The 19,832-nt window shown below is 43.0% G+C and overlaps 1 protein-coding gene and 1 non-coding gene across 2 annotated transcripts in view; one reads left to right on the plus strand and one right to left on the minus strand.

The window, feature by feature from the left end:
• Nucleotides 1–19,832, plus strand: part of LOC149746264 (UMP-CMP kinase 2, mitochondrial-like) — a 36,866-nt gene that overhangs the window by 3,268 nt on the left and 13,766 nt on the right. Inside the window, exons 3-6 of the mRNA XM_089901801.1 lie at nucleotides 797–911; nucleotides 1,847–2,048; nucleotides 8,535–8,768; nucleotides 11,861–12,380. Of these exons, the coding sequence (XP_089757927.1) occupies nucleotides 797–911; nucleotides 1,847–2,048; nucleotides 8,535–8,768; nucleotides 11,861–11,978 (669 nt within the window). The 3' untranslated portion in view covers nucleotides 11,979–12,380. The remainder of the gene's footprint in view (nucleotides 1–796; nucleotides 912–1,846; nucleotides 2,049–8,534; nucleotides 8,769–11,860; nucleotides 12,381–19,832) is intronic.
• On the minus strand, nucleotides 16,690–16,796 carry LOC149746265 (U6 spliceosomal RNA). Its single transcript, XR_016389589.1, has one exon. It is a non-coding gene; the product is annotated as a U6 spliceosomal RNA (small nuclear RNA).

Consider the following 19,832-nt stretch of genomic DNA (forward strand, 5'->3'; position numbering starts at 1 on the left):
ATACCTTGTATGGGCCTTGGGATAGTAGTCCCGAGTGGTTAAGATTGCAAGACCTGGGTCTGAATCCAAACTCTGGCATGTATTACCTGTGTTACTTTCAGTAAGTTTATTAAACATGCTTCTTTGCCTTGGTTTCCCTGATCCGGAGATGGGGTTAATAACGGTAGCACACTCACAGGGTTCTCTTCAACAGTGGCCAGGTTAATACTGTGAAAGCACTTAGACTGTTGCCTGGCTCAGAGTAAGCACGTAAGAAGAAAATACATGTCTGGGCCTCTCTGTAGAGGTGCTGTGAGTACACGTGAGGTCATGCACAGTTCAAAACCTGGAATCTCCCGGAGACGCCGCCCTACCTGCTTGTTGATTGCAGTGCTTGGCACTCTTCTGAGCCCCCAAGAGCTTAGCAAAGGACGGGATACTGACTGCTTTCTTTGGAGCCTACAGTGTGGCTGATTTCCCACATTTGTGACACACAGGGCCCATGGTTCCACTGTCGCTACGTGACACTGCTTTGCAATTATACATCTTTTCTGCCCTTCCTCCTCTGGGGGAAGCTGGTCAGTGAGAGTTGCAGGCTGGGTGGTCCTGACAGTTACGGCCTTTTTGAGCCTCAGCTACGCGGGACAAAATAAAGCAAGGCAGCCCTTGCTCAGGTTCAAAATACTTCACATTTTGTCATGGTGCCAAACATAGTTTATGCCTTATTAGCATTGTGCGGTCTTCTTCTCAGCAATTAGATGTAGCTTCTGCCAGGGCCCCGTCGCTTTGCTGCTGATGCACGGACATTCTTTTACAGTGTACATCCTTCATTCCTGAAGCCCGGGCTGTGCTGGACCTGGTAGACCAGTGCCCAGAGCAGGTCCAGAAGGGAAAGTTCCCCGTTATTGTCATTGAAGGCCTGGATGCCACAGGTAAGAGAATATTACCTTCTAGTTACAGGCAGTGAGTTGTAGGAATAGACAATTCTTGACACACAAAACTTTATACAGGGTTCAATTCATAAGCCTCCTGTGAGCCTCTGTCGTGTGCCAGGCATGGAGCAAGTCTGGCCTGGGACACAAAGATGGATAACTACCGTTATCCATCCCCGTAAGGTGGGAGGAGCCTCAGGTGCTCCGGTGAACATGGGAGGGCACTGGGTACAGCCTCGGTGTGGGAGATGAGGGGCGGTCACGGTCCGGGAGACCTTGGAGGGATGGATCCTGGACTGGGCTTTCAGTAGGACAGGAGTTGGTCGGGTGAGGAAGGCGGGAGAGAGCCTCCAGACAGAAGAAACAGCAGGGTGAAGCTGGGGACCCAAACCGGCCTGGTGTGTCCAGGAGCTGCAGGCAGTTCAGAGGCCCCTGTGGAAACAAAGTGTGGAAGAGCTAGGGAGCGGAGGGCAGAAGCCTTTGGAGCTGCCAAATAGGCGTCAGGATACAGTGGACGTGCCCACACTTAGTCCAACACACGACAGCAGGAAAAGGGTGGCTCCAAGGGCCACAGGGAATACCCAAGGACAGGGTGGATCTGGGAGAACCACAGGGTCACGGGATTCCCTGTGAGTCTCCTTCCTGAGTCAGGTGAGGCGTGATGGGAGGAGTGAGTTCCTGGAAGCTGATAGCAGAGTTTATCATTAGTTTGTAAACGAGATGACCATTTGTTTTTTACTTTCAAGCATTCTCACACCAAACAGGAATCCTGAATTCCCAAGGGTTGGCAACTTTTTGTAAAGAATTGTATTATTTAATGAACTCCTTGTGGTAACAGGTGGAAAGAATGTCTTTGCTCTGACATCAATGTTAACTTTTGGGAGTGATACCGTGGCTGTGGTTAAGATGTGCTGCATTTTGTATCCGACCTGCAGGTAAAACCACTGTGACCCAGTCAGTTTCAGATTCACTCAAGGCTGTTCTCTTGAAGTCACCACCCTCTTGCATCAGCCAGTGGAGGAAAATCTTTGATGATGAACCAACTATCATTAGAAGAGCTTTTTACTCTTTGGGCAACTATATCGTGGCTTCTGAAATAGCTAAAGAATCTACCAAATCGCCTGTGATTGTAGACAGGTGGGTATAAAGATGCGTTGAATTCGGCATTTTCTTCCTAACATATAAGTAGTGTGTATGTGTGTGTGTGTGTACATATACATGCAAGTACACAATAGTGTTTAAGACAAAGTGTATTATGATAATAACAGGAATAATGTCTGTGATTTATTAATCACTTACACCATTGGCTGGCATTTTGCTAAAGACATTATACATACTATACTAACATCTGGAACAACTACTACATAGATACTAAAATTACTGATGAGAAACACAGGTCTTAGAAAAGTTAAGTAACTTGCCAAAGTGACAGAGCTAGAAATAGCATATGGGGGATATTAACAAAAGCCTCTGCTTCACAAATCAAGCTTTCAGTGGTTCATTTGTTTATTGGCTTATTCAACAAACATATATTGGAAATCTACCATTTGCCAAAGACAGTTCTCAATTTCGAGGATTCGGTGGTAAATGAGCTAGGCAGTGCCCTGCTTTCATGGAGCAAACATTCTGTTGAAGGAGAAGGTAATAATCAAGCATATAGATACATAAGGTAATATCAGAGAGTGATACATACTATAAAGAGGAGAGATCAAGGTCGTGTGGTGGAGGATGGCTAACCCCCCACTAGATGTGACTTAGGAAGGCCTGCGTGAGGGGGTACCAGTGGTCTGAGCTCTGAATGACCAAAGAGAGACACACCTGAAAATCCTGGAGTAAAAGCTTTGTGGGAGAGGGGTCAGCAAAAGCAAAGTGTAGAGACGGGAAAATGCGAACACATTCCAGGGCTAGAAACAGGCCATCGTGAGGAAAACATGTGGACGAGGGGCTGCTTTCTGGATGGATAAAAAGGCAGAGACAGGTCAGCAGGGTCTGTGGCTGTGATAAAAGAGTGTGGAATTTGTTCTGAGTGCAGAGGGGGGCCTTTGGGAGGTTTCAGATAATAGAGTGACAGAAGCTGAGTTATATTTTGAAATTTCATATGTAAGAAGTAGCTTAAAAGTGCTACAAAAATGGACAAAGGGAACGGCAGGCAAGTCCTACTAGGAATGGAAATTCAAACGACGATGAGAGCCCGTTTTACTCTCATCAGGTTGGTGAGAACTCATTAGAAAAGTCTGATAGCCCAGAGTTGGAGATGATGTGGGTTGATGGAAACTCACATGGTGCTGGTGGGAGTGGGCACCTGTAGGGTGACTTGGGGAGCAATTTGAGAAGATTGCTTCCACTTCCTGAAGAAATACAGTTTGTTTCAGCTTTGTTCATAATATTGAAAAACTTGAAAAACCAAAGGCATCAGCAGAAGAAAGGGTAAATTAATACTGGCATATACTTATAAAATGGAGCACCGAACAGCCATATGCGCTCGTAGGATGCATCAATGTGCCTAAGTTACAAAACTATAATTTCAAATGAAAGAAATCAACTTGCAGAAAGATATTCAGTAGAACACATGCAAAATAATATAAAACATAATACCAAAAAAGGGATGGAAGGATGTTGAACACCAAATTTAGGAGAGTGCTGTCCCTTGGGAAAAAGAGAGAAATGCAGTTGGTGGGGAGTACCAAAGGGCTTCAGTTGCAGGTGAATTCGTCCTTAACATGACTCCAGTGTACATCTTGTTCTTGCTGCAATTTGACTTATTTTTGGAAAGGTGAGCAGTTGCACTGAAGCCTGACAAGTGTTCAGGGAAGAGCACTAATTATAAATGGAAATCTCAAGGAATTTAAAAAAGTGAACATGTTCAAGTACATCCTGCACCCAGGTCGTGACTTAGAACCTTACTCCACCCTGTAAGTTCCTTCCCTCCCAGTCACGACCCACCCTCCCGCCCGTGGGAACCATGACCCTGACTCCGTCACCGTAGGTTAGTTCTGCGTGTTCTTGAACTCTCTACAAGCAGATAGACATTGACTGCTGTTTGCATCTGCCTTCCTTCACGCCACCTGTGAGAATCGTCACTGTTGCCATGACCATTCTTTTACACAACTTTGGTGCCCACGTGTGTTACCAAACCAGGTTCGATGTTCCCCAAGCCAAACACTGAGACTCTTGTTGGCAGCAGAGAAAGGGTTCATTCATAAGGCCGCAAGCAAGGAGACGGCAGAGCACATCTCAGATCTGCCTTCCCCAAAGCAAGGGGCTTGATATTTATGGGACGAAGAAGCAGAGTGGTCTGAGGCGTGGGAAGCCTGGGGAAAGGTGACTGGACCTAAGAAAAAGTGTGTGGTGGTGAGTGGTGGTGGGGAAGATGAAAACCGTACAAAGTAGTTAGAAGGCCTTTGCTGTCATCTAAGCTATAATGCCAGTGGGTACTCTTAACTTTGGGGATGGCAAGATAGTGATTTCAAAGTTGGCAAGTTACAAGGAATCCTAGACAAGGGTAAGACATTGCTTTCCTTTGTGGGACTTCTTCACCTGTGGGATCCACCCTATTGTTAAAGTCCTTGGATTTACCATATTGATATAGATATATATATATTTATTTATTTATTTGTTAGTCTCTCTTTATTTCAAGGAGATAGACTAGGCTTTTCCTAATAAAGTGTGACTTCATAAGGCACATTACTTCCTAGGATTTCCAAAAATCCTGGAGCAGCACGGGTTTCTGCATGTAGGTAGACACTTATTCTCTGCATCCTGTTTCCTAATCTCTTCAAAGATGATATTCTTTATCCCTTCCCTGCTGACCAGAATTTGAAAAAAGAACAGATACATGTATATGTGTAACTGAATCACCATGCTGTACACCTGAAACTAACACAACGTTATTCATCAACTATACTCCAATACAGAATAAAAATTAAAAGACTTGTGGTGAATATCCAATGAGTTGATGAAGGTGGACGTGCTTTGAAAATAGCACATTGCTATAAAAATATAAAGCATTATTTTATAAGTGATGTATAATGTGTCAACAAATTGCATTTGATTTGAGCTAATGTGGTTTCCCTATGGCAGGAATGGAGAATACTAAATAATGAGTCTGAAATTGATGGCCAGAGGGTATGATTATTTAAAATGAGCAGCAGTGTTGTCAGTGAGAGAACTCTGGCTTGCAGAACAGGGCTCCCACTCTTCCCTGATTTTTCTTCTTTATGTCTGTGAATTGTCTGCAATTTTTTTTCTTTAAAGAGATAATGCTAGATCACCTTGTCAGATGAGAAGAAAAAAGCAGTTATTTGTTGTCTGGATGGGTTTTGTTCATGTTTAAAGATTTTAAGGAAATCCATTTTAGACAACACCATCATCTAGCTGAAAAAAGAAGGGAGATGGAGTAATTTTTGATGGTGACTGCGGTTACGGTTGGCAACTTAATCACCCTCATTACCTTTAAAAAATCTATTCTTGCTGATGGTTTTTCTACAATAAAGAAGGCTTTTTACATTTAGATGATATCAGCCTCTGTATTCATAGCTAAGTATTTAATTCAGTGAACACGGAACATGTGCAAAATGCAGTGTAAATTGTAGTTTTGTTGCCAAGAAGAAGAAAACCTGGACCTGCTTGGGTTTATTCAGCTTGGGAGACAAGATGTATCTGGTTGAGAAGGTGAAAGTACAAGTTTGTGAGTGATTAAAAGTCTGGTAAGTGATACATAGGAATGGCCCCAGGCAGAATTCAAGGCGCTAGCAGCTACACTGGCCACGCTTTTGGAGGTGGAAAAGGGCTTTGAAGAATGAATGATATTAGAATTGATCAGCCCCCAAATTAATTTTTTACCTTTGTTCTTTTCAGTATTCTCTGTATTATATTATCATAATTTGAAATCTTGCAGCTTTAGTGTCCAATAAGAATTAAATATTGCCTTATAATGACAGTGTGATACATTTCTTTTTTGAATTTTATTTTATTTATTTTTTTATACAGCAGGTTCTTATTAGTTATCCATTTTATACATATTAGTGTATGTATGTCAATCCTAATCTCCCAATTCAAGTGTGATACATTTTTAAAAAGCACTTGACTATTTTTGTAAAAACTATGGGAGGAAAACAAAGCTTTCATGATTTTCATTTTCCAGAAGAGGAATTTGAGACTTAACCAATGTACACAAAGCAAGTAGGTGGCAGAGAGTAAAACAATACACAGCTTGGATAACACTCTGCATTTATTTTGTAGATAAAGGACCGGTATGTCCTTTTCACTGTGAAAAGCAGCTCAAATCTAAAGTGATTAAGAATTTAGGATTTTAAAACAGTACAGGCAGTAAATTGAAAATACAGACAAGGATGGGGCCATGGGTGCCTCTCGACATTGGGATGTTTATAATTGTTTCATAAATGTTTTTGTAGGTGTTAGTGCTTTGATACTGGATTTGGAGTTTTGCATTTCGTCACTTAAAATTGGAATATGACATGAACAGGGCAAGAGTGTAATAAACTATGCCAATCAATAAAATAATTCTAATTCATTTATTCCTACATCCAAAAAACATTATTAGTTGCACACCTATTGTGTGCCAGATGCTGGTTTCAGATTTTGGAATACGGAGATGACTGAAAAATGAATTATCTAATGGAGGAGATGAAAGAGAGAAACTTGTACACAACTGGCTCTAATTTAGAATAAGTCCTTCAGTAGAGCTGAGTATGAAGGGCATTGAGAGCCCAGAGGAGGAAACAGTGAATCCTGCTGGGGTCTCCCTCTGCATGGCCTGCCGAAGGAAGAGGAGGCACTTTGCTGCCTGAGACCTTCATTCCAGCCGGAGGAAAAGTGTGAAGACAGACCCCCATGGAAGAGCGTGCCTGGGTCCACACTGGGAAGAGGCTTGTGTCTTAGATGGAGGCTGAATGTTTTCTGGCAGGTGGTAGAAAGCCATTGGGCTTTTTTTTTTTTTTTTTTTGCCGTGTGCGGACCTCTCACTGTTGTGGCCCTTCCCGTTGCGGAGCACAGGCTCAGTGGCCATGGCTCACGGGCCCAGCCGCTCCGCAGCATGTGGGATCTTCCCGGACCAGGGCACGAACCCGTGTCCTCTGCATTAGCAGGCGGACTCTCAACCACTGCGCCACCAGCGAAGCCCCATTGGGCTTTTTGAAAGAGTGGGCTGATTTGATTTTCTTTGATGGTTGCGATTTTCTTTTCCTCTCTTCAAAGCATTTTTTAAGATCAGCCGGTCAAGAGTGACCGCTGTCACTCAGGGAGGACATTCACAGAGTTTCAGAGATTTTATCTGGGTTTATTTCTCTTTCTGATCCATACAGTTGCAGCTGGATGACTGGAGAGCTGGGAAAGACAAAGGCCTCCTATCCAGGGTTCCTAGAATGCAGATTTCATCAGCAAGTCCAATTTCTTTTATTTTTCATTTATTTATTTTTAAAATTGAAGTCAATTTACAAGGTTGTGTTAATTTTTGCCATACAGCAAAGTGACGCAGTTATACATATATATATATTTACATTCTTTTTTTAATATTCTTTTCCATGATGGTTTATCACAGGATATTGAATATAATTCCCTTGCTCTACAGTAGGATCTTGTTGTTTATCCACCCTATATATAATAGTTTGCATCTGCTAATCCCCAACTCCCACTCCATCCCTCCCCAACTCCACCCCCTTGGCAACCACTAGTCAGTTCTCTGTGTCTGTGAGTCTGTTTCTGTTTCATAGACAGGTTCATTTGTGTCATATTTTAGATTCCACGTATAAGTGATATCATATGGTATTTTTCTTTCTCTTTCTGACTTACTTCACTTAGTATGATAATCTCTAGTTGCATGCATGTAGCTGCAAATGGCATTATTTCATTCTTTTTTATGGCTGAGTAGCATTCCATTGCATATATGTACCACATCTTCTTTATCCATTCCTCTGTTGTTGGACGTTTAGGTTGTTTCCATGTCTTGTCAGCAAGTTCAGTTTTTTATTTTGTGTGTGTGTGTGTTACGCAGGCCTCTCACTGTTGTGGCCTCTCCCGTTGCGGAGCACAGGCTCCGGACGCGCAGGCTCAGCGGCCATGGCTCACGGGCCCAGCCGCTCCGTGGCATGTGGGATCTTCCCGGACCGGGGCACGAACCAGTGTCCCCTGCATCAGCAGGCGGACTCTCAACCACTGCGCCACCAGGGAAGCCCAGCAAGTTCAGTTTTAAAACATTGTAGGAACTGAATGGGCCTGCAGATTTTTGTTTGGCCAAGATACAGCATTAAATACCAGTGGACTGCCGAACAAATCTACCATCCCATGCCAACCTGCCATCACAAAAGAAAGCATCCTGCAAGGCCAAGGCAACAGAGTAGTCTCACAATACATGCAGTTTTAACTGAGTAAATGGAGCTCTGGGTGGTGTGCACTGGATTCTTATTGTGGTTGTTGATTTTAACTTATTTTTACATTTTATAAATGCTTTAAAAAATAAGATTTAGTTTTACCTCTTTAATGTGTACAGTACTAGGACAAGTTCAGCAGAGCTATCTCTGGTTTCAGCGTCCTCAGCAGCTGGTTTTCAGGTGCTCCCTTGACTTCCTCTGTGGACGGGGAACTCACTACCGCTTTCCTTCTCAGGTACTGGCACAGCACGGCCACCTACGCCATAGCCACTGAGGTAAGTGGGGGTCTCCAGCACCTGCCTCCTGCCCATCACCCTATATACCAGTGGCCCAGGGACCTGCTCAAACCCGACCTGGTCCTGTTGCTCACCATGAGTCCCGAGGAGAGGATGCAGAGGATCGAGGGCCGGGGCATGGAAAGGACCAAGGAGGAGGCTGAACTGGAGGCCAACAGCATATTTCGTCAAAAGTAGGTGTCCCGATGCCATGTGAGGGGCAGGGGTCCCTGGCTGTGGCGACGATCCAGAAACAGCACTGACTCTGGTAAAGTGGAGGACATGACACGGTTCCCATTTTCCAAACCTGAGAGGCAGTATCCTCCAAGTTAGATTCACTCCTTTCAATGGGATTGTTCCATGGGGCCACTGCGTGGTGGTTTTATAGCCACAGGATATCTGACTGGGGATCAGACCTCCTTCCTAGTCTTTCTAGTCCTGGCTGTGCCAGCACCAGCGTGAACCTGAGTGAGACAATACACTTTTCTGGGTCGTCGTAACAGAATGGTCACAAGCACTGTCTGACGGCCTCACAGTGACTTTTACCTGTTAGGGGCTCACTGTGTGTCAGGCATTTTACTTCTGATGCTCTGTAACCCTTGCAAGGACAATGTTAGCTGTACTTCACAGTTTGTAAAACTGAGGCTCAAAGATTAAGTGATTTGTCTACAACTTGCATATCTACTGAGTAGTAGAACTGGGTTTAAATTCAAGACCTTTCTGATTTTAAGGCAGTGCTTTCATTTTCATTAGAAAGCTATGAACACAATAGCAGGAGTGTCCGGACCATCTTACTGCTTCACGGCTGACTAAATTACTTCTGTAGGACTGGTTTGAAAAGCCAAAACAGAATTGTTTATATAAATAAACACTGATAGCACTGTTATCCTAACTTAATGCTGTTATAACATAAATAATTAACCACTCAGCTGTGTGCAGAGAAACCATGTCAAAGGATTGACTGGTTGGTATTAATTCAGTTAAACTTCACGGCAAACTTGCAAGGAAGGCATTATTTCCTAATCGCTTCACAGATGAGGAAACTGAGGCACAGGTGGGAAAGAAATGTGGCATGTTCTCCTAGCTGGTAGGTGGTGAGGCAGAGCTATGGCCCCAGACCATTGTCGACTAAAAAATATTCACAGCCTAAAAGTTGAGAGTTATGTTTTATTTGGCGGGAATTTTTAGGACTTCAAGCCCGGGAGGCAGCATCTCAAGTAACCCTGAGAGAACTGCTCTGAGGAGGTGACAGGAGAGCTAGGACACATAAGAGTTTTGCAACAAAGGACAGGTAGTCTGAATGTCAGAAGATTATTGTTAAAGAAAACCAGATAAGTCAAGTTAAGGAATTTAGCGTTTTTTCTGTGTATGGGAAGATGCAAGAGTCTGGGGTCACTGAAATCATTCCTTTGAAAGCACCTCAGCTATCTGGGGCCAGTATCCTGTGCTTTCCCATCCTGAGTTCCCTCAGGGCTCACCTTAGGGAGTGGCTGCAGTCTGATGGCTGCTAGATGGCAGGTATTCTTTTCCTTCCTGAGTTCCCTCAGGGCTCACCAGCTCGCCAGCAGTGGTGGCTGCAATCGCTGATGACTGGGACATCCTTTGTTTACTGATAATGGCGGGAAATATTCCATTTCTCACCATCTACTCTGAGGACTTTTTTTTTAATAATTTTTATTGGAGTATAGTTGATTTACAATGTTGTGTTAGTTTCTGCTGTACAGCAAACTGAATCAGTTATACATATACATATATCCACTCTTCTTTAGATTCTGTTCCCATATAGGTCATTATAGAGCATTGAGTAGAGTTCCCTGTGCTATACAGTAGGCTCTTATTAATTATCTGTTTTATATATAGTAGTGTGTATATGTCACTCCCAATCTCCCAGTTTATCCCTCCCACCCCTTACCCACTGGTAACTATAAGTTTCTTTTCTACATCTGTGAGTCTATTTCTGTTTTGTAAGTAGGTTCATTTGTACCATTTTCTTTTTTAGATTCCACATAGAAGCGATATCATATGGTATTTGTCTTTCTCTGTCTGACTTCCCTCAGTGTAACAATCTCTAGGTCCATCCATGTCGCTGCAAATGGCATTATTTCGTTCTTTTATATGGCTGAGTCCGGGTGCTTGTTTTAACCGCAAAGCTCTAGAGCTTTGGTCATATAATCTGAAACCATGCACCTCAGATTGGGATTTGAACCCAAGAGGCTGGGACTCGAACCCGGCCAAAACCCACAGTCTCCAACTGAGATCACACACCTGGTTTCAGGACTTAATGAGGCTCAGGTTCTTGATGTCTCATCACAGAAAGAATTCAGTGACAGACAGAGTGATAGGTAAGAAGTGGATTTATTTAGCGAGAAACACACTCCACAGTCAAACTGTGGGCCATCTCAGAAGGTGAGAAAGGCACCAGGATATGGGGTTGTCAGTTTTTATAGGGGTGGGTAATTTCATAGGCTAATGAGCGGGAGGAGTATTCCGGCTATTTCAGGAGGGGGCGGGGATTTCCAGGAGCTGGGCCACCACCCGCTTTTTGATCCTTATGGTAGACTTTGGAACTGTCATGGTGCCTGTGGGTGTGTCATTTAGCCTGCTGATTTGTCACAGTGAGCGTATACTGAGGTCCAGTGGAACTTGACTTGTCTGCCATCTTGGGCCCATTTGGTTCTAATCAGTTTATGTCATGTCCTCGGGCTATGTCGTTCTTTCAAAGGCTGTGCCCTGCCCACTTCCCTCCTGTTTCAAATCAGCCCCGGCTATTCTGTACACACCAAGGCTAGCTAAGACTGGAAGGAGAGGTAGAATTCTAGTGCGATTGTAGAAGACTCCTAAGTGAAAACAATGTATATGCCAAGGACCTCTGGCTTCTGTGAAATCCTTCAGGGGGCAGACTCTGGAGGAATTTGCCATTGGGCAGCTTAGTTAATCTCTTTGAGCCTTTGCTCCTTTCTCTGCAAAATGGGGGTGGATGACATTGATTCTCCTCCTGAAGTTACTCTGAATATGAAACGAGAAGACCATGCAGGATGCTAATGCTTGGCAGATAAAAGGTTTTGAGTAAATGCAAGCTATTAAACATTATTATTAATTTCTCATTTATGAAACTAAATGTATCGGATGTCTGCTGTATGCAAAGCGAGTTGCCTGGGTGGCGGAAGTGCGATAAACCAGATGGGGACCTGGCTTCAAGCTGTCTATATTATGGTAGGAAAATAACATTTGCGTAAAGAGCCGTGTTAACAAATGGGCCAACTCTTTTCATTCTGCCTGTCTCCAGGGTAGAAGTGTCCTACCAGCGGATGGAGAACCCTGGCTGCCACGTGGTTGATGCCAGCCCTTCAAGAGAAAGGGTCCTCCAGATGGTGTTAAGCGAGATCCAAAATAATTGCAATTAATTGTAGTTCCTCTGGGCCAGGAGACACATTTTACTAGATTTGATGTTGTTTGATACATCTAAGCCCACGACTGGTTATGCAGTTTTCCCAGATTTCAGTTGCATGAGCTTGTCGTGTGGCAGAAGGTGGGACATTTCGATTTTACCTGAACCACCGTTCTCACTTCTGCCCGATGGACCCATCGGGACTGAGACTGGGCACATTCCAGTGAGAGACGGTGATCGCTTTCTGCCAAGTATAACAAACGTTTTCTTGGAACAGATTTTCAACTACACCCCTACCAAAGCCTTCCAAGGGTTGTCTCCCCTAGAAAGCATGAGGTGGACAGAAGCAACCGAGAAGACCTTCCAGATCAGCAGAAGCTCCTCCAGCCTCTCCTGCACCTGCACTGCTGGCTCCCGGGTGAGACCTTGGGGATGTGCTCGGAGCTGGTTTCCTCCCAGTCCAGCCACACTCCGTCTTTGTGAGCTCAGCCCCGATTCTTAGAGCCAACCACTCCTGAAGAACGTGTCTGTGTGTCCTGGCTGTCGGAAGACCCTCCCACAGACCCATCTTGTGGGTGGGGGACACTGACCAAGAAGGCATCTGACTTGTGTCTGAGGCTTACAGCCCCTGAGAGGCCAATGCTCTGAATACAAATACACCAGCAGTCCTTGGATTCTATTCTGCTTAGTTACTTTCCTCTTCTTTCCTCTGAAAACATGGCTTTGGATAGAATGAGTGTTTTGCACCGAAGTAGATGCATTAAACTTAGCGAATCCAGCAACGTACTTATACTGCTGTTTATGTCTTGTTTGTCCTCAGTGTAGGGGCTGTGCTTTACTAATCAGAATTGAAGACAAGAAGCTGAATGCAATGCTTGTTGTGTATTTTCATCAGACAGGTTTAATTTATCTTACTGAGTAAGCACAGTGGATCCTGGAATGGGATTTCTCAGTGAATTTATCTTGCACTTGAATGTCTTATGGTTACACGTGAAATCAGTGTTGAGATCTGTTTGGCTAGGAAAAAAAAAGAGCTGAGAAAAGAGGAAACTTAATAGTTACGGGGCCTTGGATGGGTCATTTAGCATCATGTAATTTGATCTAAAAAGTGATAGCGATTCTTCATTTGTCTTAAGGAGTTGACTGAACCAGGTGATTACTTAAAATTCCTTCCAGTTCTAAGATAGATTGAATCTGTGAATTATTTTAGGGAAATGTCTAAAGAAGACATTTCCCCAAAATAATTAAATTTATGGCATTAACAGGTTTATCACATGGACTCTTAAATTATAATAAAATTTCTATTAACTCTATCATATTATTTTTCAAAACAACTATAGGTGGTTTATACATAATATATGTACCTATGTAAAGATGTACTTTCAGTTGAAAATATTTTTTAAAGCTGATAAATTGTGTTTGGGTCCTTTAAGATGTGATATCTAATTATGCTCTTGGTGTTATTCACTTTAAACACTTTGAAAAGTTTATGCTGGCAGCCTAGAAACACAAACATTTAATGCTTTCTTTATGTCTCTTGCCAATGAATAAACTTGCTGTGATTTTCTAACCTATGCTGTTGTCACAGTGTGTGTTGGTTTTTCTGAAGGGGCTCCCCCAAAGAGGCTTTTGTACAGGAGGGGATTTGGGGTTAAAGAAGTGAAAAGGTGTGAATTTGTGGTCCAAGTGCTTTCAGAGGAAGAGGAGGGCATTTTTGTTTTGTTTTAAACGGCATTTCAGGAAAGTGCAATTCCTTCCTCATTGCAGGTATTAAAGGGATTTTCTCCCCTAATCCAATAAGAAAGAATTCTTCATACACTTGCGCTCTCTATACACTGTAATACGTATAAGATTACTGGGTATGGGAACAGACAGCGCCTCCTACCCAGAAACCGATGACAAGGCATCATTTGCTTGGCTTTGTTTCATTACCAGGTTTGTTTCTGTTCCTGTAATAGACCTTTAGTGTCCCAAATATTTATTCTTCATCTTTTCCACAGCAGTAGAACTTTGAGCCCGACACGTGGCTGCCAAGAATTATGAGTACATTTCCAAGGCTCCCTTACAGCTGGAGTGGCCAAGGGACCACTTACAGGTTCTTCCTGTGAGCAGAAGGGACATCAGGAATGTCAGGGGGAGGGTGTCCCTCTCTCCTTTTAACCTGCTTGGTATTCAGCGATGGTGGTGAGGCATTTGGGGACCGAGTGATGAGGGTGACACTATGCAGATGGAGAATGGGGACGGCCTTCACTTAGGAAAAGTCTATAAGGAATGGGTATGGAAGTGTCTGGAGTTCCATCCTAGAGGGCGTGTCCACCTGGGGACACAGCTTCTGTGCACAAAGCTCAATATCCACCTTCTCCATTTGCTTCCCCTTTCAGTGGCAGGTGTCTGTTTCTTTTGCTCATTTTGTTTGTTCCATTTTCTACAGCAGAATCCCCCTTTTTGCTGACTCTTCTCTCTGTGAAATGTCTCTCTTTTCTAGAAGCCGTTGTGAAGCATCTTAAAAATGTTTAGACCCTGGTATCTTTTTGGAATATGTACCGAGGAAATGATCAGTGATGCACATAGAAATGTTTTATCATATCTGCATAATGTCCTTCGTAATGTGCAGACAGATCCACCTTGTTTTGTTGTCCTTTGCCTTCCTGAGCTTCACAGTACACTTATTTACAAATTGAACGTTGGAGGCAACCCTGCGTTGAGCAAATCCATTGGCACCATTTTTCCCACAGAATTTGCTCACTTTGTGTCTCTGTGTCACGTTTTGGTAATTCTCACAGTCCATCAAACTGTTTCATTATTATTATATTTGTTTTGGTGATCTGTAATCAGTGATCTGAGGTTATTATTGTCATTGTTTTGGGATGCCACAAACCACACCCACATAAGACAGTGAACTTAATCAGTAAATGTTGTGTCTGATGTGATTACTCCACTCACTGGCCTTTCCCTCATTTCTCTCCCTTTCCTTGGGCCTCCCTATTGCCTGAGACACAAAATTATTGAAATCAGGCCAATTAATAACCTTGCAATGGCCTCTAAGTGTTCAAGTGAAAGGAAGAGTTGCATGTCTCTCACTTTAAATCAAAATTTAGAAAGGATGAAGCTTAGTGAGGAAGCCATGTCAAAAGGCCAAGATAGGTCAAAAACTAGGCCTCTTGTACCAAACAGCCAAGTTATGAATGCAAAAAAAGAGAAGTTCTTGAGGGAAATTAAAAGTGCTACTGCAGTGGATACATGAAGGAGAAGAAAGCAAAACAGCTGTCTTGCTGCTACGGAGACAGTGTGAGCGGTCTGGATGGAAGATCAAACCAGCCACAACATTCCCTTGAACCAAAGCCTAATCCAGAGCAAGGCCCTAACTCTCTTCAATTCTATGAAGGCTGAGAGAGACGAGGAAGCTGCAGAAGAACATTTTGAAGCTAGCAGAGGTTGGTTCATGAGGTTTAAGGAAAGAAGCCATGTCTGTGTAACAACAAAGTGCAAAGTGAAGCAGCAAGTGCTGATGTAGAAGCTGCAGCAAGTTATCCAGAAGGTTTAACTAAGATAATTAATGACAGTGGCTGTATGAAACAACAGATCTTCAATGTAGATGAAACAGCCTTCTATTGAAAGAAGATGCCATCTGGGACTTTCATAGCTGGAGAGGAGAAGTCAATGCCTGGCTTCAAAACTCCAAAGGACAGGCTGACTCTTTTTAGGGGCTCATGCAGGTGGTGACTTGAAGTTGAAGCCAATATTTATTTACCATTCTGAAAATCCCAGGGCCCTTAAGAGTTATGCTAAATCTACTCTACCTGTGTTCTGTAAATGGAACAACAAAGCCTGGATGACAGATCATCTGTTTACTGAATATTTTTAAGCCTACTGTTGAGATCTACTACTCAGGAAAAAAAAAAAATCTTTCAAAATATTACTGCTGGGAATTCCCTGGCAGTCCAGTGGTTAAGACTTGGTGCTTTCACTGCTGTGGGCCCAGGTTCACTCCCTGGTCGGGGAACTATGATCCCATAAGCCACGTGGCTTGTCCAAAAAAAATAAAATAAAATTTCTGCTCATTGACAGTAAATCTGGTTATCCAAAGAGCTCTGATGGAGCTGTACAATGAGACGAATGTTGTTGTCATGCCTGCTAACACAACATCCATTCTGCAGCCCATGGATCAAGGAGACTTTCAAGTCTTATTATTTATTTATTTATTAACATCTTTATTGGAGTATAATTGCTTTACAATGCTGTGTTAGTTTCTGCTTTACAACAAAGTGAATCAGCTATACATATACATCTGTCCCCATATCTCTTCCCTCTTGTGTCTCCCTCCCCCCCAACCTCCCTATCCCACCCCTCTAGGTGGTCACAAAGCACCGAGCTGATCTCCCTGTGCTATGCGGCTGCTTCCCACTAGCTATCTATTTTACGTTTGGTAGTGTATATATGTCCATGCCACTCTCTCACTTTGTCCCAGCTTACCCTTCCCCCTCCCCATATCCTCAAGTCCATTCTCTAGTAGGTTTGCCTCTTTATTCCAGTCTTGCCCCTAGGTTCTTCATGACCATTTTTTTTTTTTTGGATTCCATATATATGCGTTAGCATATTTGTTTTTCTTTTTCTGACTTACTTCACTCTGTATGACAGACTCTAGGTCCATCGACCTGACTACAAGCAACTCAATTTCGTTTCTTTTTATGGCTGAGTAATATTCCATTGTGTATATGTGCCACATCAAAAATATGGAACGCTTCATGAATTTGCCTGTCATCCTTGTACAGGGGCCATGCTAATCTTCTCTGTATCGTTCCAATTTTAGTATATGTGCTGCCAAAGCAAGCACAAGTCTTATTATTTAAGGAATACATTTCATAAGGCTATAGCTGCCATAGACAGTGATTTCTCTGATGGATCTGGGCAAAGTAAACTGAAAACCTCCTGGAAAGAACTCACCATTCTAGATGCCATTAAGAACATTCATGAGTAATGGGAAGAGGCCAAAACACCCACATTCACAGGGGTTTGGAAGAAGTTGGTTCCAATCTGCATGGATGTCTTTGAGGGGTTTAGAACTTCAGGGGGGAAGCATCTTAGGATGTGGTGGACACAGCAAGAGAACTAGAATTAGAAGTGGGGCCTGAGGATGGGACTGAATTACTGCAATCTCATGGTAAAACTTGAGTGGATGAAGAGCTACTTCTATTGGTGGGCAAAGAAAGTGTTTTTTTGAGATGGACTCTACTCCTGGTGAAGATGCTGTGAAGACTGTTGAAACTACAACAAAGGGTTTAGAATATTACATGGACTTAGCTGATAAAGCAGTGACAGCGTTGGAGAGCACTGACTCCAATCTTGAAAGAAGTTCTCTTGTGGGTATAATGCTATTGAACAGAATTGCATGCTACAGAGAAATGGTTCATGAAAGGAAGAGTCAATCCATGCAACAAACTTCATTCTTGTCTCATTTTAAGAAATTTCTGCAGCCACCCCAGCCTTCAGCAAACACCACCCTGATCAGTCAGCACCACCAGCGTGGAGGTAGGACCCTCCACCAGCAAAAAATTAGACTCACTGAAGGCTCAGATGAGGGTTAGCGTTTTTAGCAATAAAGCTCTTTAAAATTAAGGTCTGTATATTGCTTTTTCAGACAGAATTCTATTGCACACTTAACAAACTACAGTATAGTGTAAACATACTTTTATATGTACTGGGAAACCGAACAATTTATGTGACTGGGTTTATTGTGATACTCATTTGCGTCTGCAATATCTCCGAGGTGTGCATGTACGCATAATGTGTGCTTAGGTATAATATGTACTGATTAAATACATTTGGGTAAATCCTTTTAATGAAATGCTAAGTGGAATGCACCTGAGAAGGTGTAAATTGTCAAAAATACTTTTCTCTCAGTGATAGCCAGTGATTTAAATTTCAGCAACAAGTGAGGATATAGCTAAAACCCTTTTAACCAACACAAGTTTGGCTGATTCAGAATGGAAACTCCACGTAGAGCAGAAGTATGGCTTCAGGTATGCTGGGAGACAGGGTCTTTTATGTCTTTGGTTTGTTTCACATTCAAGCTGTTCTTTTTCTTTGAATTTTGAATGCAGAGGTCAGGCACTAAACTATAACTACGCCTCACATGGGCACGTATATCCACTAGCAGACTCGTTTAATCTTCAGGCTTCTGTAAATGCAGCTTTGTTCATATACTTGTTTTCTTAGTATGAACAGGGAGAGGAGAAATCGATGTTGGCCTTTTTTTTTTTTCCCCAGGAAGGTTTTTTTTTTTTTCCTTTTCTCTCACTTTAAAAGCATAGGAATTTCATGAAACTCATTCAGCCTACAGCTGCAACCTACAACTAGGAAGAAACACTGTCCCTTTATATTGCCTATAAATAATCTGGTCTTTCTCATGAGCAGCCTAACTGGTCCGTAGACACAAAAATATTTAGTCCTATCAGGTTTAAGCCTTAATATCATTTGATCTTTTAACAGGCCCTTTAGGTGATGCATGCTCTTTTTTAGAGAGATCAGGATCTCAGATTTCTCAGTCTTCAAAGGCCATGCTGGCCTCTCCCCCGAATGGCATCTGCCTGGGGTCAAAAGTGTCGATTTAGGCAACACTGGGGCTGAGTGGAGGGTGGGTCTATGGTCACATTATCCTCTCTCTAACTGGATGTGGATTGCCCCGCCCACGTAGGCAATGGAAATTTGTTTCTTGTGGCTGTTTTGTCGAACTTGGTCTCGGCTTGGGTCTCCTTGGTGCTGGGATCTCTTGAGTGTCATCCTTCCATGCAGGCCCACCCACAGTCCCCCTCCAGCTCTAGTTTCATGGGCACTGGACCCACCCCCGGGGGCCACATACTCTGAGGGCGTATTCAAATGTCCCGGAACAGAGAACAGTCAAGAAAGTAGATGTTAAGACCTCCTCTGCTTAATCATTCTGCCCAGTCTGGTTTAACCTGACCTTGTTCCAGGTTAGTTCAGAGGAGATGGATGCTCCCCATGTCCCCCGCACTGAGCTGTGGCTCTGTGTTAAAGCCGGGAGACAGGAAACTGGGGGACACGCACCTCACCATCTCACACTTCAGTTTTTTCCCCTTAGAAAGCAAATAGAATCTTCCATCTGCCCACCGGGTTCTGAATTTCACAACAGTGTAATTTGATGTGGGTCTGTTTTCATCCATTTTCGCTGGGCCCTTGATGGGTCTGGTAACTCAAGTCGTTAAATTCTTGGAAATTTTCTTGGCTTGTTTCTTTGATGAATTCCACTCCTCACTTTTTTTCTTTTCTCTCTTTCTGTATTGTCTGCTATTCAGATGTTGGACATATTGGACTGGTTTTCCAATTTTCTTGTCTTTTCTCTCACATATTTCCTTTTTATACCTTTACTACATTTTATAATATTTTTTCAACTCTGTGTTTTCAACTTGTTTTTCAACTCTTTTTTACGAAGACTTTCATTTCTGCTCTCAAGTTTCTAAGTTCTAAAAGCTTCCACTCTCTCCCATGTTTTCTTTCTTCCTTTCTTTCTCTTGTTATGTAAATATTCTTTTTTTTTTTTTTTCCAGTACGCGGGCCTCTGACTGTTGTGGTCTCTCCCGTTGCGGAGCACAGGCTCCGGAAGCGCAGGCTCAGTGGCCATGGCTCACGAGCCCAGCTGCTCTGCGGCATGTGGGATCTTCCCAGACCAGGGCACGAACCCGTGTCCCCTGCATCGGCAGGCAGACCCCCAACCACTGCGCCACCAGGGAAGCCCTAAATATTCTTTTTAAAATAATATTTTTTCTTTCTTATTGGATGCAGTGTCTTTACTTACTATTCTGAGACTTTAGTGATGGCTTTGTTTAAAGTTCCTCATGCAAAATCTCCATTT

This window comes from Delphinapterus leucas, chromosome 19, assembly GCF_059928025.1.
Source record: "Delphinapterus leucas isolate spDelLeu-1000000601 "Yukka" chromosome 19, BTC_Dleu_Yukka2, whole genome shotgun sequence".
NCBI lineage: Eukaryota > Metazoa > Chordata > Mammalia > Artiodactyla > Monodontidae > Delphinapterus > Delphinapterus leucas.